General features: G+C 30.7%; 2 protein-coding genes and 1 long non-coding RNA gene across 4 annotated transcripts; 1 reads left to right on the forward strand and 2 right to left on the reverse strand.

Annotated features, from left to right (window-relative positions):
- Window positions 1-920: 920 nt before the first annotated feature.
- On the reverse strand, window positions 921-3,971 carry LOC124951667. Its single transcript, XM_047500421.1, has 6 exons — window positions 3,822-3,971; window positions 3,562-3,713; window positions 3,275-3,375; window positions 2,087-3,076; window positions 1,884-2,009; window positions 921-1,810 (listed from the first exon to the last, which is right to left on the reverse strand). The coding sequence occupies exons 2-6, from the start codon at window positions 3,661-3,663 to the stop codon at window positions 1,522-1,524; spliced, it is 1,608 nt and encodes a 535-aa protein (XP_047356377.1). The 5' UTR covers window positions 3,664-3,713; window positions 3,822-3,971; the 3' UTR covers window positions 921-1,521.
- A 959-nt stretch (window positions 3,972-4,930) lies between these two features.
- On the forward strand, window positions 4,931-23,419 carry LOC124951938 (neurotactin). The gene is made up of 7 exons (XM_047501083.1): window positions 4,931-5,224; window positions 7,383-7,610; window positions 18,294-18,494; window positions 19,687-19,900; window positions 20,014-20,509; window positions 20,598-21,266; window positions 21,363-23,419. Exons 2-7 carry the CDS (start codon window positions 7,392-7,394, stop codon window positions 21,748-21,750), a joined length of 2,187 nt encoding a protein of 728 aa, XP_047357039.1. The 5' UTR covers window positions 4,931-5,224; window positions 7,383-7,391; the 3' UTR covers window positions 21,751-23,419.
- On the reverse strand, window positions 15,725-25,286 carry LOC124951941. Of its 2 annotated transcripts, none has more exons than XR_007101768.1 (3): window positions 24,784-25,286; window positions 18,245-20,529; window positions 15,725-16,757 (listed from the first exon to the last, which is right to left on the reverse strand). It is a non-coding gene; the product is annotated as an uncharacterized LOC124951941 (long non-coding RNA). The 2 variants fall into 2 exon arrangements; XR_007101769.1 differs by lacking the exon at window positions 15,725-16,757 and adding an exon at window positions 17,290-18,077.
- Window positions 25,287-25,320: the final 34 nt, after the last annotated feature.

Genomic DNA, 25,320 nt, shown 5'->3' on the forward strand with positions numbered 1-25,320 from the left:
ATAAATTTATTAAGCTTGTAATCTTCTAAAAAAAAAAGAGTCCAACAATATACTGATGGCATTTTAATGATCAAATATACCGGTATATGCCAATAGATAAGATGCACATGTAACCAATTTGGCTGTACTTACTATATAGGGTATCCAAGAAAATATCGCGCAACTGGTTGTAGTTACAAGAAAGTTAAATAACAAAAGTTTCCACAGTTCTGAATCAGTCACAAAGTGTATGTAAAAATTTTTATGATCTTTTCATGTTCTTTTCGAGTGAAGGTCAATATAGCTTTTTTTTTTAAATGGACACCTATAATTTTTTTTGGCTATTTTAGTAGTGGTCATTTGAAATTGAAATTATAGCTAGTAAAAAATTGTTACTATACATCGTTTATAAGATAATCGGCATCTTAACTGATTAATACTGTACTGTAATTCATACTCCATGTTCTACAGATACATTATTTATAAATCAAATAATCGTATGTATATTTTGACAAGTTAAAGGTCAATGATCTCGTTCAATGTAATCGACTTATCGACTTACTAATAATCTGACGATTGTTTTTTAGATTATGATATGAAAAATCAACTATTTTAATATTTAAAATATTGATTATCTCATAAATAATTCATAATAACAATTTTTTACTAGATATGATTTTAATTGAAAATAACTATTAAATAATTGTAAATACGAAAAAATTTAAATATATAACATTGAAAAAACCTATGTTGATCTTTATAATACGGAAAAATTATATACATAAAAAAATATTTTTATATGTACGTTATAGCCGCCTCAAAAACATATAAATTTCTGTAATATCAATCAGTCGCAAGATATTTCCTGTAGTATTTATAGAAGGTTATCTTGTATATATACAGGATGTAAAGAATAAAATAGAAAATAATTTTTTATCATCTACTATTGCACTTTATTCTCAAACATACAAGTTATACAAATAAAAACACTATACAATATTTATGATGCATTATCTACTAGAACTATAATATTATACGGAATATAAGTTACATCAAAATGATAAATATATAAAATAGTAAAAATTAATATGGAAAGTGAGAAGTCTTATATCGTAGGTGTAAATAGCTGCAGAAGGATGATACTGTTTACAGCGATCAATTACTTATGTCGAATGATGTGAATTTGGACATTTTAATGTGTGAAATATCTCACATTGGAAAAATGCCTGCTAAGACTGAAATTTGCACAAAAGTTTTATTTCTCCACTGCAGGATTCACCAAGCCATTTATTTTTTAATTTTTTTTGAAATCCTAATGACGATTAGTTATCACATTCAAAATATTTTACAGAGATCATAATATACTTTGGTATTATATTAAGATGTAGCAGACCAATTAATAATGACAAGTTGAATATTGCATCTACGAATGATACAAATGATTTTATTTTCACAATGATGAGAATATTACTATCCTCTGTAAAATGTAATGAATTTGGTAAATTTATAATGTCACGATTTAAGATTTTAGTTTAACTAGAGTCAATCTCGGGACTCTTCTTTAACTATAGGTGACAATGTGTGATCATTTCCACCTTCTATATAGTCATTAGAAGTAATATTAGTCTTGGCTTTAAAGTCAGTCTTAAAGTTTCCTTGTTGGGTTTTAGCATCATCTTGAAATACTTCTGCAAAATGAAAACTATTCCCATTACCAGTCTTTGCATTTAAATTAGCATTGTTGATGGAACTGTTAGAGTGAACTTCGTTAAAATGCTTATATAACATTAACGTTGTACTAAATTCTATTTCGCATCCAGGAATTTTGCATCTGTAACATCAATAAATAGAATCAAATACAATATTTAACAAATATTTGAAATACTTCAAATGAAAGATATTACCGAAATACTTCATTATTTTTAGCAGCTTGTACCAATGGAGGTTTTGTATTGGCATGATTGTCCTGATAATGCTGCCATAGGCCAGTTACATTATTTACTTGTACACCACAACCAGGCATCTTGCATCTAATTGTGACATACACACAAAATCATATTAGACAATTATTATATAATATATGTATACACACACACTAATGTCTTACAGGAAAAAGCTAATGGTGGAAGCCCTTCCTTGTTGTTTTACTTTCGTAATACACTTATTAGTATTTGTGCTAATTGAGTTAGTTACTAATTTATGACTGTCTTGATGATGACGATAATGCGATATGTATTTGTACTTTTTCCCACAACCATTTATATCGCATTTATATATTTCTTGTTTATATCGAGACATACGTTGTTTCTTTGGCATATATTCCTCATCATCTGAACAATTGCTATTAGTTTCAATAGTGCTATCTTCTATTTTTGAATTTTCTTGTTCCAATCCACTCCTAAATACTCTCTCTAAATTTCCCAGATCTATTCTATGTTCTTGATTTTGTAAATTTAAATTGTTTGCTTCTCCTTTAATATTTTTTGTGATAGTGACATCTCCATTGATGTAAACTACATTATTCTTTTCTTGAGAATTTTCAATGGGTATTATTTCTCCAGTTTTTGAAGAGGCAGTATCGTATTTGATTAAAAAATTCTCTTTTGTTATAAGTAAATCCTTATTCTTTGGAAATTTATTAGCTCTATTTAAACAATCATTATTTGTAGGATATTCTTCACTTTTTGAACTGGCAGTAACATTATTCTGATCATGACAAAAATCTTTCGTTTGTGAGATTGTACCATTAAGCCTATTAAAACCATCTCCTTTATTATTATAATCTGTCACACTTAAAGCAAAATTGTCATTTCTTTTTTTATCATAACTGCTATCTTCACTATTTTGTGTGGTATCTTCCTCTATTGCATTATCAGGCCCCTCAAAACATATTATTTCTGGTTCAGTTGGCAGTGTTGGTGGTTGACGATGACAACTTTCTATGTGTTCTTCAAGATTACAACTAGTTGTGTGTACAGAACCACAATTTGTATAAGGACAAGCAAAAACATTTGTTTCACTGTTGTGCCATTCTTGATAATGACGCCACATACTACCAGGGTCAGACAATTCCTCTCCGCATCCTGGTTCACGACAGCTGACGATTAACAATAGTTTTAATAAAATATCATTAACATATTTCATATTAGAACATATTAAAATGAAAAGATAAATTTATTCACATGTGCCAAATAAATTTCTATATAAAACATATAGAATATAATGTAATATTTTAAAATATCTCTCGTAACAAAAAAAAAAAATTTATTATATATTTTGAAACACAATTGCTTACATAAATCTAATTTTTAAAGCTTCAAGTGCTTCATGTGTTTTGTATTCGTCTTGGTTGGTGAATATTTTTCCACAGCCCCGTTGTTTGCATGTGTATACTTCCTATAAATATTATAAAAAAGTTTTTTTTTTTAAAGTAATTTTATTTTGAAGAACATTAATGTAAAAAAGTATACAAAGTAATATATATTATATTATATAGTAAGTCACATTAATTGATAAAAGAGGAATGTAAATAGTTTTGACTTAAAGGTCATTGAACCTACTAACAAAGACAGTAAAATTTACCTTTTTCGGTGCGATTTCTTCGATCGTATGATTTCTAGATACAAATCTAATAACACTAACTTCGGTAGGTCTGTCGGTACACGTTTCTGTTCCTTGTCCCATCGTATCCGCCACTTTGTGCGTAAACGGAATTAATTTCGGATTCACATAACCTATAATCGCGAATGAATATTTGACAGAGAACAATATCGTCTTTATTGAATGAAAAAACATAAAAGGTTAAAAGTTTGAGAAAAAAAAGGATTCTTTGCGATATTTACCAACAATATATAATTTCGTTCACGCGAAAACGCGTCTCGATATCTTCACAATTTCACATTATCATTTCGACAATAAAAACAGTTGCTTGTCATCATGTCAGTGCGTGTGAACTGATGCGAATACGAAATACATATAAGAGACTGCAGCGCTTATTAGGAGTTACTGACTCATTTATATTTTTGATAATGTTCTTATCAAATTCGAAATTAAAGACTTTGTGTACAATTTTTATTAGATTATAAAGATTTATTTGAGATGAACATATCGTATTTTTATAGATTAAAAGAGCGATATGAAAATTAATTTTTGAATCACGAATGTAAATATATAGTCAAAAATAGGATAAAAATAAATCCATATGTCAAAATAGACAAAAATTTATCGTAAAAAAATATAATTTTTTTTCTTTTCATATTTAAGAAATTTTGAAGTATTTACAAAAAGTATTTACAATAATACGAAAGAATACAATTGAGATTTTTTGTTCCTTAATACCTTAGCTTTCTATTACATGATTGATGTAAAAAATATTTATTGGTCCCCGAAAACAAATTTTTATAATAGTTCTTTTATTAATCGAACACGATAGATATAACATTCAATTTTTATTGTTTTCATAGTGATTTAATTAAAATAATGTTGTTGCACATAAAGGTGTAACAACAATCATCATAATTTAACATTATAATTATAATAATTATAAAATATCAATTATTTCAACAATACGCCCTTTTTGTATTTTCTTTTTTTACCTGTCCGACAGATGTCAGGAGATATTTCTTTACTTTTTTATAATATATAAATAGAAAGAAAATCAAATGTTGCTTGAACAATTATAACAAATTGAAGACTGGAATCAATAAATTTGTGTTAAAGATTTTAAAGTACCCTTCAGAGTACGCCATATTTTTGTGTATAAAATACTATTCATTTCGGATATACCTTCGTAAAAATAAAATATCGGAGACATGCGCGCGAAACTAAGAAAATTAATGCAGTGGCGCTACCAGTGCATTTTAGACTAACTGTTGGCAATCCGAGTTTCTTATTGGTCGATACCTCAGCGCGCTTCTTTTACAACGCTTCCGTTTCTTCCGTTACTCGTCGATGCTTCAGTTACGCGCTTGCCGTTGTCGCGAGTATGCAATTAGAAGAGAAAGAAAGTAGTTTTCAGTAATTTTATCGTATAATCGTACTAGTTGCAACGTTCACTGTTCTTTTTTCTTTCTCTGCATCTCTCTCTCATTTTCTCTCTCTTTTTTCTGTCTCTTCCGACTTTTCATTATCGAGTAAAAACGAACGAAAAGAAATTCTTTGTGAACAATTTACATTCATCTCGTCGCGTTCCATTATTACAGTGTGAAGCTGGATGACCATCGTTGTCGAACGTTACTTGAAAGAGGTAAGCACGTTTTATTTCTTTTAAAGGAATACGCAAAGTTGCTCTTTCTATGATATATCTCTATTTAATATTTCGTCCGTTTCTCTGTTCTATGATATTTATTTAATTTCTTCATAAAATATGAGAAACGAATATCCATCGTTACAATGAAATTTAAATTGGTATAAATAATCTTTTGAAAAAGAAATACTTGCAAAATAAAGACTATGTGATAAAACATTTTTTTCATTAGCATGAAATTACGTATCTCGCTAAACAGATTACAAATTTTTATTTATGCTTCCGACAAAGCACCGAATTTGTTTTTAACGATACATGTACTTTATCGGATACGAAAAATTAATTAATATGAGTGTTATTCCGATATCGTGCAGTTAATTTTATTGGAATTGTGCAAATATAAAAAGCCTATGAAATTTTTCTTTTTGTTTGCAATTAACAAATCAAATCCGAATGTTATACAAGATATCGGATAATTGTTCATTTAGAATGGAACTATGTTTTGAATCGAAATATGTTTACTTCGATCGATTACATGATTTAGTTGATACTTTTGTTTATCGGAAGTACGAAAAGTTTTTCCATTATTTTTTCATCTCAAGTAACGAACGTTTCTTCATCTACCGGATAGAAGAACGTAGAACTGTTACTCCCTGTGAAGAGTGAGAGAGAGAGGAAGAGAGAGAGAGAGAGAGAGAGAGAGAGAGAGAGAGAGAGAGAGAGAGAGAGAGAAAGAGAAAGGGAGAGAAAGAGAAAGAGAGACAGACCGAGAATACCTTGTCCCGAGAGTACCTGAAATTATAGCGTTATCCGTTTTCGTTCTTTCTTCCTTTCAAATAGTAAAGATTTGTTACCTGTATGAATCTTTTTTTCTTTTAGTATAGTTACTTGTGTAAAAGTTTCTAAAAGTTCGTGCCTCTGGAATTTCAACGTGTTCTACGAAAATATTTATTTTATATGTTTACAATATATTATATTAAATATATGCAGTATATGCTTTCAACATAATCGAAAAATCTATTACTAGACCATACGGGAAGCAACACTATTTGTAATAGGTATAGTATAGAGATATAGGCGCGTCGAGACGTCCAGACGTAAATCGATCGATTGTGTGCTACCGGTCCTCGAACTCGCTCTCTGCACTCTATGTACACATATTCGTGCATATATTCTATCAACTGAAAATAATATTGCTCTTTGACATACACACACACACAAATAGAATATTGCGGAAATACATACAGACAAATAGAATATTGCGGAAAAAGAAAAATAAATAATCAAATCTATTATAGAACGGACGAATAATTATACGATTGAATAAACAAAAGCAAAAAAAAAAAAAAAAACCGAAGTGTTAAGGTTACATTCCTAATAGAAATTTTTTTTTCTATTTTAAATATATTTGGATTTATTTTTGTACAATATTTTTTTTTCTTTTTTCCTCCTTTTTTTTTCTTTTTTCTTTTTTTTTTTCTTTTCCCCTTAAACGATTCATAGTTACATGGTTTTCTTAACAGGTTTTTATTCACACCTACTCATTCTTTCATTTATGTATCTCATACGACAATATTATCACGGTTTCTGGCTTAAGATAGGTATCATATGGTTAATAAGAGTTCTAAATTGCAACGGCAAATTGACTCAAATCGGGTGCAGGAAATGTGATTAAATTTGACTGATTGAAGAACCACGACGATTCGTTTTGTCGAACAAAAACGCGTAATATACGTTTATTAGATTATTTAATAATAACAATAGATCCTTTTCGTCTTGTGACCAAGTGAAACTGAACGATATAATAACAACAGCATAATCTCGTAGTCTTTCAATTGATCTTTAATGACAGAAAGTAAATATCTAGTTTTTTCTTTTTCCTTTTTTTTTTTTTCAATATCATGTACGAGATCGTAATAATATACATTCTATAGATGAAAGAACTGCATTTTTTATAATCCTTTTCTAATAGATTTTTCTAATTCTTAAATATGTAATGAATAATTAATAATATCATTAATTAATATACAATCAAATAATAATATAAATCGGTATATAACACAAAATTTATTATGCGAATGTTCATTTAATTGAGAACGTTTAAGTTTAATATGAATATTTTGTCTGTACTCCATTCAATGGTATTAATTCTATTCAGTGGTGAACGATGAGCCAAGCGGATCAGGACAAAGATAAAAGTATGGACAAAAAGGAAATTGCGGAGGAGGAGAGGGAGAAGATGCTAAATGCCGAGAACACTAAACATACCGGTGCTGCACCTGCATCTGATTTAGAATCCGAGGAGAATAAACCGAAGAAGAAGATACCAATTGGCGGTATCAAGATGCCAGGATTTTGTCGTACCAAAAGCAAGGAACCATGCAAGGTAAATTTAAAAAAAGAAAAAAGAGCTAAATGTAGTAACATTGAACTCTTAATATTTTTAAACATTAATTATTTATATTATTATATTAAAAATGAAACGAACTTATATATTGCAATAACCTATAAGAACTTACAAATTATTAAATAGTATAATAATAATAATAATAAGAAGAAGAAGAAAAAAATTACATAATTATTTAATGATATTAAAATTGTTTATTAACAATTAAACGTAGACAGAATTATCTTATAATTATCCAATGCGCGTCTAGCTCCATTATATTTGAAAGGATTTTCTGAAAAGTTTTCAATAATGTCAAATGATTTTTTAATAATTATTTATTAATAAATATATTTATCATAATAATTCAGCTCAATATACCTATAAAATTTTCCATTGTTTTTTTTTTTTGTTCATTCATCGTCCTTTAATGAGTTCCTCATCGATGCCAGGTGCACAGTTTGACGTCATGCGGTTTAACGTTGGAAAAGGAAATCGTTACGGGGTTGCGAACACCCTTCGTGAGCGCACCGTGAGGGCAGCGTTTACGTTCTTCGAGGCGAGTTTACCTCGCAAAAGGGTTTCCATAGTAACGTTAAAAAACACGTAATAATAGACCGATATCGGCTTGATCGTCGATTTACAAGCCTAAGAGTATTATTACCTTTTTAATATTTATCCGTCCTTAATGTTAAAATTTTGGAACATTTTAAAGATTCTCGATAAATATTATTTACAAATTATTTTCATCTTAAATTTTATGATCATTCGTTTCATCAGAAATATTTTTAAATAGAATATAATTATCATCATCTCGTGAGAGAAATTTAGTTATTTTTAAGGATAAAGTCACTTTTTCATTTTTTTTATATTCTTTTCTCAATATGAGTATACTTTCGAATTTGTAGAAAGGAATATTAGAATATGATCTTCTCTTTATTTTCAATGAATAATGTTTTCGACTAATCTTGCCTTTCAACGGCCATCGAATGTGATTCATAATCTTCCTTAAATGACTCTCATTTGCGGAGAAAATCTGCCACCTTACCAAGTTTAATCGAACTGTAATGAGAATCGTATTTCATTTTGTTGTACGCTTTCAGAATATTCTAATTTATGCTTTGTACCATTTAATAATGCTATTCAGCTTGTCGAAGATGCCTTTCTTTCTATTTTTCGACCTACATTCTGACGTTCGTATAAATTTCTGCGTCAACGTACTGCCTTCTCTTTGTATTTTCTCGTCTTTTATATCTTCCTTCTTGTCTTCTATTCTCGTTCTAAAAAAGAAATATGCTTATTTGGAACGGTACTTCTTCGAGAATAAACATTTATTCATTTGCTTTTCCTTTTTCTTTTTTCTTCTTTTCTTTCTTTTTCGTTTTTTCTTCTTTCTTCTTCTTCATCTTCTTCTTCTTTTTTTTTTAATTAAGAACATAAATGTCTTATATATCTTGTAAGTTTATGGTGAACAATTCGTTTCCTCGTAATCTATACATTTAAATTTATTCTTTGAGTTCCATTCGAAGGGTCGAGCATTCGAAAATAGAACTCTTTCTGTTTCTTTCTTTACCGACAGTCATAATGTGAATAATAATATATTACACTTTTTACTATTTATGGCGAAGTAGTGAGCCAAAGAATAAGAAAACATTTGCTTTTGGAAAAAAATTTGTCAAAAGAATTCAGAGACACGTGGCGTTCGCATCATTTTCTTTCCTTTTCATTTCTTTTTTTCTTACGTATGATTAAATTAAAAAGCTCCTGTAAAATACAATTTGTTCATTTCGACTCTTATTTGAAATTCTTGAAACATTGAAATTAATTATTTTTATTAATACATTAATTAATATAATTTAATTTACGTATAAACATATATTAAATTAATAAAAATTAAAATTAAAAATTAATATTTACGAAATTGAACATTAGATAAAATATGAATGAAAGTATTAAAACGAGTTTTTATTAAAAAAAGGAAAAAGAAAAACAATGAAGAAAGAAAATTATAACAAATGTTTGGTGTAAGTTTTGATTTATTTAAAAAATGAATAAACTTAACGGTGAAAGTGTTGGGGTAGAATATAAGTCGGTCACAATCGTTGATATTTTTGAAAGAATGTGTAAAAGGATTCTCTTGGATAAAAATGATGAGTTTTGTCGATTTCGAGCGAGCACAAAATACAAATACCGAAGAAGGGTGAGCGTGCAAAAAAGATAGATAGCTTTCTATAGGAAGAAAAAGCTAGAGTAGAACATAATAAAGCGTTTGTAGGTATGTGTATGTGTATATCTGTGAAAAAGAGAGGGATAGAGAGACATGAATCGTCTTCGTCGTGTCATAGAAAATTTAACGAAGGCTCTTTTCGTGCGATTTCTTAGCGCCTTTCTTTTTCTTTTTTACCTTTTTCACTTTTCTCGTGGCGTCTTCCTTTGAAATTCCCAGACTGATGACAATAAGACAGTCTCCCCGAGCCATTGCACGCGACTAATTTCTCCAATTGCCCTTAACTCGTCTTATTACTCTCTTAATTGGCAAAGAAACTTCTCTGTGAAGATGATCACCTCCCCTTCCTTCAAATCGTAACTTTCGAATTTATCGTAAATAACGTATATTCTCGTAGAGAATATCGTAAATAACATATGTATACATAGAGAATGAAAGCATTGTAATGATTTATGATCTATCGAAGCGTATTATATTCATGTTTATTGTAGATACTTACTAGAGCCAACTGTTCCGTATATTTCCTACGTTCGTACTATTAAAAATGCGGTATCGTTGGTATACAAATCACATATTTGGTTATGCCTTTTGATCTGAAATTATTCAAGTGTAAATCAGAAAAGCTTGGGGTTGGGGAAAAGTTTGTTTTGCTTTTCGATATTGTAGGGGAGATCTGGAAAACCGTTGACGAAAACAGCGTCGGATGTTGAATGGAATGAACCGGCAACTAGACAAAATTTCGTTACATTAAAAAATAAAAAAAAAGAATTGTTATTAAATTGAATAGAATTTATAAGAGATCGATAGACGTGTGTGATCATTAAACATTCATGCTTTTGTAAAAACAAATGCATCGATTTTTCTAGACCAGCTGAAGAAACGTGACAACGCGTGAAAAATGACATGAAAGATCGATGAAATGACGTGAAAGATTAATCAACGCTAATCAACGCGTTAGGTTGTAAGGGTCTCGACTCGTTTCTTCTAGTCAAAATATTATTTTTCATGTTTCATAGCTTTCTGTTGCTATGGATTTTTCCTATCTCTACAGTTACCCTACGCTTCTTTTATTTCGAACTCGTAAATTTAGCTCAAAAAAGAGTAAAAGTTTTTATGTAAACCTCATCCAAAGTCAAGGGAGATGATTTGTGAAGACTCGTAGACACAGCTTTAAGCTATAATATGTTTTTATGTTCTCTTTTTCAACGTGGATACGATATGACGTATAAAAATAGGAAATGAGTTCGGTGTAAAAGATTTGTATTTGTTCGTTCGAGATTCATTAATTGAATTAATAAAAATATTAGAATTTATTTCTATGGAATATATAAAATTTCAGTTGTTCGTTATTTTCAAGATATTAATACCGAATTAAAGGAAATAACGTGCGTTACGAACCTATCCATCGTATTTGATAGATGATTCGTACTATAGTACTAAAAAGATGGAGTCTTGGGTTATAGTAGGTAAACGCCAGGTGCGTTCTCATGGGTGACTAATTTCTAACGTACAATATATATATATATATATATATTATACGGTCCTGGTACAAGCAGATTAACATCTAAGGTAATTTCAAAACTTTTTTTTATCGGTTTTTTTAAAGGTTATTTTTTATATGACCTTGCCAATTATGTTATTGAATTATTGATAAACATAAATGTATATATAATACATGGTATATATATTCTCTTTTGTGATATGATCATCATGAGCTTTATCATAATTTTCACGCTCCAGTCTCTCGTTTGGATGGATGCGTATGCATGTCTCGAACAGGAAAGAGTCCATTTTTATTGTACTACTTAATGGTGTGTCACCTGGTAGAGGAACCGGAAGCACTCATTTCATTTCGTTGTTTTATGTCACACGACCTTTCTGTTTTCCACTCACGAATTATCAATTTAATTTCAACGTAGCGGAACGTAGTTATAACAAACTCTACCATCCTTTTCATTTTAATTACAGAAATAGTAGATTTTTGGCTATCTCATTATTTTCCTTTCTGTTTGTTTAAAACAGAAAAGAATAAAAAAAATATCATCGCAATCATTGATTGAGTATCATCTCGTATAAATGATGCGATTATCTAAGCCTCGGAATCTAGTTTGTTTCTGTCATCTGTGTGTTTCTCTCGATTCTTTTCTCTCTCTCTCTCTCTCTCTCTCTCTCTCTCTCTCTCTCTCTTCCTTTCATAAGAGCCTCCTATCTTCTTCTTCGTCCTTTTTTCTCCGGCAGATCTGCTTTTTTGGGGTGGTCGAAAGCCGAAGGCCAGAACCAGAATAACCGGAACCCCTCCGACCAGAGTACGCCACCACATGGCCGAGCACGATGATATTGTGCACTCTCTTTCTCTCGTATTATATCGTTTCACCTACACAATACCAGTGTGTGTTTACATCAATACAGTATATCGCACTACGCGCATGTGTACGTTCCAGGAGTCCCGTTTTTACGCAATCAAAATTTATCATCCAAATTCGGATCGTTTAATATGGTAATAGTGGGGCTCCTTTGATTTTTGTCTTACTATTTGATTGTCTCTTTTTCTCAAGAAAATCATTAATTTTTTTTTACGAATAACAGGATATTATAGATAGATCATTGTTTCAAAATATAATTAATCTGTAGGTATAAGAGGCCTATCATATATATATATATATATATATATATATATATATATATATATATATATATATATATATATATATATATATATATATATATATATATATATATATATATATATATATATATATGTATGTATGTATGTATGTATGTATGTATGTATGTATGTATGTATGTATGTATGTATGTATGTATGTATGTATGTATGTATGTATCTACATATATGCAAAGATTATCACTGTAGTATAGCGTAGAAAAGTTTCAATATTCATTTTCATCGAGATAATACAAAACTGCGTTTTAACTAGAACGCTAGTTATGCGTTTTAACGTGGAAATTTCGTGCTGGTGCCTGCAGTACGGTAGCACACGACAATGGGGGGTCGATGAAAAGGAAGAGGGGTGAAAGTTGCGTCTGATATCGATTTCTCCCGCTGGAGGATGTCCACCAAACGGGGCTTCCCTCTCTTGCCGCAAATCCCTTCGGTGGCAGCACCATCTCCCCCTTCTCTTTTTAGTTATTTCATTAAAATTTAATTTAAACGTCCCGCTTTATCGGAACCATTACCTTTATCTAAATTGAATTACTATTAATAATGTCCCGTTATAGTGTGATATAGTATGTGAACTTCATTCAAAAATGTTATTTTTCGATTATTTAAAATCGTTTGACGTATTTTCTTTGCCTTTTTGTTTTATACGAATAAATATGATTTTTTCTATTTCTTGTAAATTTGTAAATAACTCATGGAATTATAGATATAGGATCAAATACGTTTTATCTGTATAACATACGGTTTTGTATCTAAAATTTTTCGAGTGTAACAAACAAAAGTATTGATCGATATACGGATTAATTTTTTCAATGCCAATGATATTTGAATTCTTGCAAGATACCTATCCAAACTTTTTTTACGTGATAAAATAGAAAAAAAGAAAAAATTATAATCGGTTTCTTTTGGCTCATTTTTAAATAATTTTATATTCCATTTTATTTAGCTTATAAAGCAAATGAAAAAAATCTATGATATATCAAATAAATTATAATGGTTAATCCCTTTCTTGAAGCATAACGCGTATCGCCATCGAATAAAATGTTAAAGGAAATAAGGAATGAACAAGAGGCAGCATTGTTTGTTCGATCTTTTCAAATGGCAGTGAGAAAAAATCCAACAAGGTGACAAAGGAAAAAAAGACAGGGAGAAGGGAGGGGGGATATTAAATTAAATCGACGTTAATCAATGCTTATGACATGTCGAGGGTTGGAGAAGATAAAGGAAAAGGCGATAGATTCTTTTAGTGAGTTTAAACTGTACCATAATGTCGTATGCCAGACGATGAAAAAGAAAAAGCTGGTGTAACAAACGTGAATTACGTTTAATTAAAGGTCATCACTACGTGAACGTTCACCATTGAAAAGATCTGTCCTTAACCGTACTTGGTAATCTTCCAAATAGATTTCACAAAGCAAACTTTTTAAACTATGATATAACATTTAAATCATATTTAATTTTGCTATAAATATAAAAATTAACAGACAAAATCGATTTAGAGAATTAATGAGTAAAATTGATAAGATATCTCTTATTGAAGCGTCAATGAAAACGATGGGATAGAAGACTAGCAGGCGCCTAGACGAGAACTAATCGAAATGTGCAGAGCGTTGCGAATCATTGGTAGCCATAGTCTCGTACAATACGGCATCAAATGCCGGCACACTCCAAAAGGGTTTATATAGTATCCGCAATTGTGTGCGTGTACGGGACGATATATACACATAAATACTGTACGTGTCCAGGCGTGGTACTTCGAAACAAGTAAAAGAAGAGACAGAGAGAAAGAGAGAAAAACACAGACGAATAGAAAAAGAAAGAAACGAGTCACGTATCGTGTGCATAGAACATGCATACACATAATGCTTCCTTCGAGAATGAAGAAAGAAAGAAAGAGAGAGAGAGAGAGAGAGAGAGAGAGAGAGACGGAGAAAGAGCAGTCACCGGCAAGAAGATGACTAGACAGTATCGAAGTGGATACTGTCGGGCTCTCGAGAGAAGCTGCGAGAAGAGGAACGAGACGTCGTCATCGTCGTGGTTGAGCATTTTAGGAACAGGTTCTTCACGATGAAGACTTAGTAACGAGGACGCTTATAAAAAAAAAAAAAGAAAAAAAAAAGATAAAAAAGATGATGATGTTCAATGAACATCAAGCCTTGATATCACACGAGATATTAGATTACCTTAGAAAGAAAATAATACAATGATTTGATTCAAGCTTAAATTCGAACTTATCGGAAAGTAAAATGATATTCGTAAAGGAATTACCTTTAAATTAAATCGATTCCGATTGCATTGTGATCGGATAGTAATCTTACGATTACTCGTAAAGATAAACTGGAATTGAGTTCCGGATCGTGGAAAGAAGAACGAGGTGACTGGACAAAAGTCATTATTGGAAAAGGAGCTCTTTCAGCGTGTCGTATACGGAATGAAACACTTTCCAATGATCGGATGAGAGTTCAATCGAGAAACTGGGAATGCACAGTTACAGACCTACAATCATAAAATCGAAGATTTCTCCCGCGTAGTCACGAAATGATTGTAGGACTGTCTTTAACAACAGTCCTGAGAATTCGTGTTCGAATTAGTAGACCTGAAAACCTAGGATAGGAATGATACAACTCGACGTTAGGAGTACGTTAGGAGGCCCCAAAGAATTTTTTTTCCTTTCTCTTCTGCTCCTTCTTCTTGGAGCAGCTGTTCGACATTGGAACCCCAAGTCATGGCCTATTTTCGAAATTCATTAAAAAAAAAAAAAAAAAAAAAAAAAAAAAAAAAAAAAAAAAAAAAAAAAAAAATGCAGTACATTATTCGTACATTAATTTAGATTGATACATACATATATATATATATTCGATATCTCAAGAGTAGATATATTCTTTTCCATGAAATCTAATTTTACTGAACGTTTAAAAGGAATAATATTTGCGAAGTGATGAGCACATGTGCGTGCAAGTAAAGGAAAAAGTATCATAATGTTGATACGCTAGGGTCTTCGATTTTGACGTAAGCTTATCACAGTGAGATACTTCGAGCATGTGGTTTCAGTTGAATAATTATTTATTTTTATTATTTTTTTGTTTTTGTTTTTTATGAGCAAAATGGCCATATAATAACGAGGATAAATATTAAACTATTTGTCGTATTTTTATTACTTTTTATCTTTCAACATTATACATCATTTATTTTTACTACGTTTACGCTCAGATTACAATAATGTCACAATACTTTGTTTACATTTCACGTATATATCTTTAATTGAATTAAACCGAATACAATACATACGATATATTTTATTGATATTATCAAACTTATATATACTAGATATTAATATCTTACAAAATCCCTTATGTGTATTTTTCTGTGTATGTTTTTAGAAATAATTACGATAATATATTATATTATTGAAGTTCTATTCGATGAAGATTGATGGAAAATTTTCTTTTCTTCCAACATCGTCTGTCGCGCCTCTAACTTATTTATGATTCTCGGTTGAAGGTAGATTGACCTTTGTTGTTATCGATCGACCATATCGGTCTCGTCTCTCGTTAAGCAGAAATTATTCTCGTACCATTCGAAGCAAGTTAACTTTGATATCTTGTTTCTCTTGATTTATTGCTATCATAAATATTTGATTAACCAAAGATGTCATATTATTTACTAACGAAAAAAGAAGACTCATCTCTTCCGCAACTTTGTTTAATCCATATATTCCACATGTTACATGAATCATATTTGTTTAAAATATTTCTGACATACTTAGATGAAATATTATGCTTTGCTAATTCATAATAATCTTCTAGATAATTTTTGACTCATCAGAAATATTCTGATTTACGTGTGTACATATGAAATTCTTTAAAAACTAAACAAAAATTTTTATCTAGATTTCACGTTATTATCATTTTCCTATAATAATATCCATTCGTGTGAACGTTCACAATCGAATTATAAATATTATCTTTTCTAAATTATAATGAATGGCAAGACATTCTTTATTTTTTATTTTCTCATTGTTTTTTTTTTTTTTTTTTCCCCTGTCGAATTTATTGAATCAAATTTATTCTTCGAATATATCACAGAACTTTAAAAAGAACGATCTCGTGATTTTTTTTTATACCCAATTGTACAAAAATGACTGTCAATTTTTCCCCCTGCGAAATCTAATGAGAGAATCCGACAGACCAGAAAATTGGACTTTTTCTCCGCGTGGCCACCCTCGTTTCCGGTGTCTCATCTATAACATTCAAGAAGAATCATTGAAGTGACTAAATATATATATATATATATATATATATATATATATACATTATAAAATAAAATAAAATATTAACAAAGTTTTAACTTAATGATTTCACTTGCATTTTCTTTCGAGGTAATAGCATCGCGAAACTAGCAAGCATAGTTACAATAATAGTAGATATCCGATAGCTTTATTGAAAAATTCTAAATGAAACTCTATTGTGTTCGTACTCGGTGCATTCTATTGTTCGTTAAAATTAAACGTATGAGTCATGGATTCTGTGATAAACGATTATCATGCAATGAGTTAATTATTTTTTTGTTTTGTTTTATTTTACTAATGAACAATAATATTAAACCAATATATATATATATATATATATATATATATATATATAAATCTTAAATTATAAATATATTATAATAAGTTTACCTCTTCGAACGATTTATAACTTGGATTTTTATTTTATATATTTTAATTAAATGAGAACAATATTTAGATTAAATATATTATATCATTGAAATGTTTTAAATAGAATAGAATTGTATCGTTTTATCGACGTAACATTATCGAATTATTTCCGTGCAGACAAATACAATTCCCCTGTAACCTTCGTGTGGCGCCATAAGGAAACCACTGAACGGACACCACGAACCCCTCACATTCAAGTTCATGAGTAGATTTTTTTTTCTTTCTTTCTTTTCTTATTTCTTTCTTTCTTTCTTTCTTCCTTTCTTTCTTTCTTTCGCTTCGACCAAACTGGAAACTTATGAGCTGTACGACGTGACATTTGGCAACGTCTTTTTTCGTGTTGTCGTTTCCAAATTTATTTTTGTCACGATTATTCACGATCACATTTGAAAACTATATTGAGGGGAGGGGGAGGGGCGGGGGGCAGAGAAAAAATCAAAGCAAATTAAGAATGATCTTATCGAAACATTTTCAAATGTAAGAATTATCAATTATATTGCGAATGAATATTATAACGTTAATAGATTTTACAAATATATATATTTTGTTATATGATATCCTGTAGTATAAGCAATAAGAGAGCATACTTCTGTCTTGAAAGAAAAGAATTTATTGGTTAAGCTACCGGTACCACTTCGTACTCTCCCATGCTTTTTCAAGTGTATATGTACACGCGTCTCTTTCCTCTCTTTCACTCTCTCGAGCACTCGACAGTTAGGCCACGCGACGCCACTTGAAAGGACATTCAAAGACCAAATATAGAATCACGTACCATCTGTATCCCTTCTGAGCACGAGAAGTGTATATACCTATACCAGATTACGCTGCCAAATGTAGAATCCTCTTCGAAAAGGTATTAATATGGAGGGGAAGAAAGAAAAAAAGAAAAAAGCTTTTACTTATCGTTTTAAAGGATACTATCGTTAGAACATTCTGAATCTTACATTATAAAATAGCAAAGAAATTTTATATTAAACATACATCACATTTACATAAGGCTAAAGCTTTACCTTTCATATATCATATAATCGTTGAGATTGTTGATCTGTTTTTTGTCAGGACGATGAAACCAAACCCGCTGAATTGACAGATACAGAAACTACAGCTGTTATGACAAAGGAAAACGAACAAAATGCGTCTCCTGCTCCTGAGAAACCAACAACCCCGGCAAAGGACTCAAAGGAGAAGGAAGGACGAAAGGGCATTCTAAATGCCATTAGATTACCGCTGGTATCCGTATTTCCTAGAAAGAAGAATAAGGTAATAATTTTTATATGAGAGTATTAAACGATCAAAGAAAAATGCGTAATGGCGTATCGCATGGTAAATGCTTTTCTTTTTTTTCCTTTTCTTCTAAATCCTACATACTCAATAAACATTGTTTTGAATATAGAAATACGAAAGAGAAATAGATTGTCTGGTGTAACTAAATACATCGTGTTGCGGCTTGTCGGATATGAAACCATCCACAGCAGACCCTTTGACGAAACCTTACGAGGTTTTTCAAGCCTCTCGGGCACGTACAGCCTTTCTTCGAAGCGTCCTCTTATGATCCTCTTTTCTTCCAACTCTTCCTTTACCTTAGTCTACGTATGTATGCTGCGTTTCGAAGTACGAGATAAGACACGAATAAGAATGTCGAAATATTTTCTATGGGAAGAAGTTGAAGTTTTACACGAATTTAGATTTTTTTTTTTTTCAGACACTATGTTACCAAGAACATCTTTCCATATAGCTTTTTTGTTCCTATAAGAATGGTCTCTGTTAGATTGTCAAGTGGGCTTGATCAATAAGACAACTTCAAGATATTTAACCTTCGATTCGTTCTTTAAAAAATCACCTACGATACATTTTGATACAAGTGACGTAAGATCATGAAAGTATTTTTATCAATGATTCTACGATAGAGTAAAAACTTTCACTTTTAATTAAACTATTAAAACTTTTGAAGTTTAATTTTAACGCATCGTGTTACCATCTTTTCATCTCAGAGTGAGGAAAATAAATACGTACTTTCTTTCTTATCTCTCTGTATCTCACGTATACCATCAAAACCGTTCATTAACACAACACTTTTTACCCTCGTCTTTGGTGTAAGGCACAATATGCTAGGTTACGAGTGTACTTCTAAACCGTACTCTACGCTCGTCCAGGTGTTGATTACATCTGTGCAACCTGATTCGTTCTTTCCTCAGTTACTTTCTGCTCTTCGGCTAAGACTTATCATCTACCGTTATCCGTAGAAACATCGTTACGTTAAACTTTCACGAGTATTCGTTAGAAGTAATGTCAATGATCAAATGATAATGGGTAAAGGCAGAATTTATATAAGTAGCTTTGTCGGTCAGAATCTATTTCCCAAGGTACACACGAGTTTACATATTTGTCTAATAGACAAAACATCTCGTGTCTTAAATGCGTTGAACATCGATTTTGTTTCGTTTTTTTACAGGATGGAGATGCTGACTTGGGAACGACTGGTACCGCTGGTTTGGCCAGTATCGAAACCCTTGATGACGGTGGGACAGAAAAAAATCCTATCGCTAATGAGGATGGCATGGAAACGGTACGTTTAGATAGCGACGCTGCTGATGGAGCAGAACTTCCAAAACGTCAAGTCTGTGCAGTTTGCGTGAGAGCTGCAAGGCGAAATTTATTTGCCTTAGGTATTTATGATATATCATCATTTTTGTAAGATCTAGTTACGATTTGTGATCGTTATTTATTTGTTTAAATTAATAAACAAGTAAATAAAAAGTGTTTATTGTTTTTTTAAAAGCTGCTTCATTGTGTATTCTACTGTCGGTGATTATTATCATATGCGTCGCTTGTAATGGACCAAGAAGAAGCGCTAATCAATCTCATAAGACCGGCAAGTACATAGAAGCGGTAACATCATGTGGACCCATTCAAGGTGTCTTAGAAGATGGTGCATATGCTTTTCGTGGAATACCATATGCTGTCCCACCAGTTGAAAATCGTCGATGGCAAACCGCTGAACCACTCAGTAGACTCGAACACTGTTGGAACGGAACTTATTTGGCTCACAATGCTTCGGAGATGTGTTGGCAACGTGAAACTTCCGGTAGAATTGACGGGGTCGAGGATTGCCTCTATCTTGATGTATTTACGCCAGACGTACGATATGATTCACCTTTACCGGTAGTAGTCATGATCGGTGCGGAAACTTTAAGCGGCTCATCGCCTGGTGTAATGCAACCATCGGCAAAACTTGCTCGTGTTCGTGACATGATCTTCGTGAGACCTAACTTTCGGTACGGGCTTTGCGTTATTACTGAAAAATGATTAAAAAGAATATTACTTAATCTCGTTCATTTAACAATTGGTTTTTTTTTTCAACAGATTGGGAATTTTTGGATTCTTAGCGACCGAACCACTTTCTCGAGCTACACATCCACCTACGTCCGGTAATTACGGACTCTCGGACATCATAGCCGCCCTACAATGGGTCCAATTGAATATCCAGTATTTTGGTGGCAACAAAACTTCCGTAACTCTTTGGGGTCATAGAGCTGGTGGTACTTTAGTCACGACACTCGTAGGAATACGAAAAACTCGTAATCTCTTTTCGAGAGTCTGGGTCTCAAGCGGTAGCGCGATTTTCCCTCGTAAAGAGCTTAAAAAGTCTGAACAACAGAGCGAACAGTTTCTTAATTCCATTCGATGCACGGATGCGAATTGTTTGCGTAGCAAGGGTGCCGAAGATCTGATAGATGCCGTACCGGAAACTTGGCATAGTAGCTTTGTTGGGCTGCCGGAAACGAGAGAGACTTTGGCGAGGGATCGAATGCACGAGTGGCTGGTTCTAGATGGTGCTATCTTACAGGAACATGTTGGTGAGATTTGGGTGAGGGACGAGTTGCCTGTTAAGGTCGTTATGGGTACCACTGCCCACTCCGGAACTCCGGCACGATATCTTTCTTCGGATGTTATTTTCAACTCCACTCAAATAGAAAAGATCATTCGTGAATCTTTATTAGGCACTAGCGGATTAGCGGATGAAGCTCTCAGGTAATAAAATAATCATTTAATTTCTTATCTTTGGATAATTTATAGGTTCAGCTTCAAATTTAAATCTTCTCTTTATTATCTTTATTGAATTTGTAGACGATACAACGCTACTTTTGAAGGTCTGGTTAGAATGATATCGGACATACGAGTGGTCTGTCCATTGATGACAGTTGCCAGCATGAAATCGAATGTTCCATTTTATGTAGCGACTCAGCCACGTGGAAACTTGGCAGATCCTGATAGCGATGCAGCGGCTATACTTGGTACTTATGCTGCAAGAACGCCAGAAGAAAAAAGGCATGTATCGGCAATGCAACAGTTGTTCAATCATTATGTGTGGCACGGAGAAGTAGCTCAAGCTGATCCGTCAGGTGCAAATAGAGTTCTGATTGTTAGTCAGGATCCCTTACCGCAGCACGATTATCCAAATTGCGATTTTTGGATACAAAAGGATATCGTTCCCTTGTATGGGCGAGTCGATTAAATTTCATTGTTGTCTTGATCTCCGTATAAGGTCCAATTTATTTAAGAATCTTCATTGGAAACACGCGTTATCCGTTGAATTTCCATGAACGAAGGATTCTTTTCATGAGGTTATATACATTGACATTTAAATAGATAACTAATTAATGTTTTATGAGATACGAAATATTACAAAAAAAAAAAGAAAAAAAAAAAAGAAAAGTAAAAAATCGTACCTCTGTAACATGACGAGCAACAGTATCTATTAGGATTGGCGATTAAATAAAGCGGAACGGTGAAATCAAAACACAATGAAAAATATATATGAGGACGACATAAACGAATTGAATGATACAATATGAAGTATGTAATTTTAATATAGAATGTGGGTCCACATGGCACGTGGATTCTTATGTACGTGTATAAATGTGAATCAAATTGTAATATATTACGAGGAGATGGAAAAAGGAGAATAACGAAAACAAACAAATCGCGCATAGCTTAAGAACAAAAAAAAAGCAAATATCTACAGTTCATAATTATTATACATATTCTATATTCTTGTAAGCTGTACTCCAAGGGGTACGGAAGAAATTGCAAGAATTATGAGAAAATTCATTACTATTATCAAATGATTCATGTTCCACAGTATATTGGTACACATGCACTTTACACTTCACCTTCCTTTCTTATTTAATTACATCCCATTTTTAATATTCCTCTTTGTACTCACACTCAATTAAAAAAACTCAACAAAAATATAAGTTTGAGAATCTTGGTTGTTATCAATGGTCTGTCAACATTTTCGCACTTTTACATAAAAACAATGTTGCACAATTGCACAAAAGTCTACTCCTGAATATATTGCAAAAGAAATACTGACCCAGCAAACATAGAATATTTTGTAATGATACAGCAAGTATGGAAAAGCATTTGTCATTGCTTTTTTAAAGAAAAAGTTATTAATCTTATTATAAACATGTTATAATGAGTTTATAACTGCTTTATTGCTTGTATAGTGTTTGCTAGTCAGTATGAATGTTAATGCTTGGAGAAGTGTAGTACATATCCATTTCATAAAACTTATTGGATCGTTTCTACGGGCATAATTTTCAGGTATAACTTTTTTACTCCGCTTTTTGTAAGACAACTTTTTTATTATTAATATTGGTTTAGAAGTAATGTAGTTAGAAAGCAACATCCTTTCAGTAGGATGTTTGTAGACTGACTTAATATACCTATACAGTATTTACTAACCCTTGTAAGGGAACTGAAGACTCTTTGTCTTATTTAGACTGAAGCTGCCAAATTTGATACTCTCTTAATAAACAATAAAAAGTTTTCCGGATATATGTATTTTCAAATACCTTGATCATGTATGGTTTTATATACGTCTATTTTTTTAAAGTTGAGTATAGTCACTAATTTTAAAAAAAGATAATAAAATCAACTTCTTCAATAAAGTTTTCAGAATTTCAGATAAGTTATTAAAATTTATTATGGACTCAAAAATACTTTTTATGGACTATAAAAATAAGTTGTTTAATTATACTTAGTAAATCAGATTATAACTATTTACACATAATTATTAAAATTAAATGCAAATAGCAGTACAGTAATTTTAATACATAATGTTTTTATCCATTTAATATGTACAATAAATGTATTTATTTTACTTATTAAGAGCCGAAACGACTGAAAATTTTTATGGACCATTTTTACCTCCTCTATAAAAGAAAAGGTGGTCCAATTAAGCTGTAATTGATGAAAATTGTAGCTAACTATTAAGTATAATATTACAAAATCTTTAATACATTTGTTGATATTTACAACAGTAGAGAACGTATTTAAACCTTTTGGTACAATCCCACATTATTTTTATTCATTTTTAGTAGTATATATTTATAAGTTAGAACTCATATGTTTACTCTGCAGAAAAAATACAACTGAAATCTTAGAAAGAGTTGTAAATACATTTCGACAATTACTGCAGTAAGTGATATGCTTATACATCGACAGAGTGTTCTCGATGATCATATAATTATAAATATATTTCTTACATGCTAGAATCATTATTCATGCTACAACAATTTGTACAAATCCTTTTCCCGTAGGTACGATCCGTGTCAAATATATGACAGACATTACCAATACTCTTTTAAATCATCTTTAGAATCATTATTAGCACTACTTTCTTATACTATTATATAATTTAATTTATTTTCATGGATATGTGATAAATAAGTATTTATGAGACATTCGTTCAGTGTCTTACTATGTAGCTAGTTTATTACAAATAAATAATAAGTTTTTATTATTATTATTATTATTATTATTATTATTATTATTATTATTATTACGCAATATAAATGAAACAATTACACAAATAAAACTTCTTGTAATATACTATATTACCAATATGTGCATTCAATTAATATTGATGTAGAAGTATCATAACAATTATACAATTTTGTGTTTATCTAAACAAATAAAATATTTTAAATTTATGTAACAATGTCAAGATAGTGGATAATATGAATACAGTATGAATAATATGAATACAGTATGCAATGAATGAATTTCTATATAGGAATATTTTAAAAAATGATTAGAAAGTTAAATTATTTCAACAATTCATGTAATTTGTAATTTTATATTATGCATAGATTATTATTATTATTATTATTATTATTATTATTATTATTATTATTATTATTATTATTATTATTATGATTATTATGATTATTATATTTAAATGTTGCACGCACTCTTGTATTTTCTTTTCTGAATAATTTTCATCTATGTTACAACAGAATTATATATTGTATCTATTGTGCCGTAAAAAATAAAGCCGTACATAATCCAAAATATAATGTATTGATATAACGGACATTACTTTATTACTACGTTTAATAATATTTTTAAAACAAACTATTGCAAGTATAGAAAAATTACGCACAACTAATTATTTCTACATTATACGTAGATATTATGGATGAATATATACATAAAACATAATATCAATTATCACTCTAACACTATCACTCTAACTTACCATTTCAATATCTTACTATTTCACTTTCGCACTATTTGTATTAGATTATAATATTCTTATTAAAATCATAGATCATTAATAACAATTTTTTCATGATAGTTAACAAATTTAAAATACTTAAAATTGTTCACAAGTGCTCCATGAATCAATTTGTCACGTGTTACTATAGGCTAACTATTCCTCCCTCCAATTCTGTACATGTATTTTATTATTTACATCACTAGGTGGCGGCGCATACACATACACACATGCAACTTCGAATAAAAATTTTGTCTTTGAAATTGTTTTAAAATCAAAATTTTATTGTTGTAATATGATGGTATAATTGTTATAATAGCAGTGACAATTCTTGTCCTTTGTCAATAAACTATTATGTTGCAATACAAATTTTATTGTAATACTTCTTTCATTCGAATGTACTTATTTTATAATATTTTTATGCATTTAAATGTTAAACAATAACAAAGTTTTAAAGTTAATTACAATATAAAAGTTTAATCGCATCATTAAAAAAAAAAAAGAAAAAAAAAAAAACTT

The sequence above is a fragment of the Vespa velutina genome, chromosome 9 (genome assembly GCF_912470025.1).
Source record: "Vespa velutina chromosome 9, iVesVel2.1, whole genome shotgun sequence".
NCBI lineage: Eukaryota > Metazoa > Arthropoda > Insecta > Hymenoptera > Vespidae > Vespa > Vespa velutina.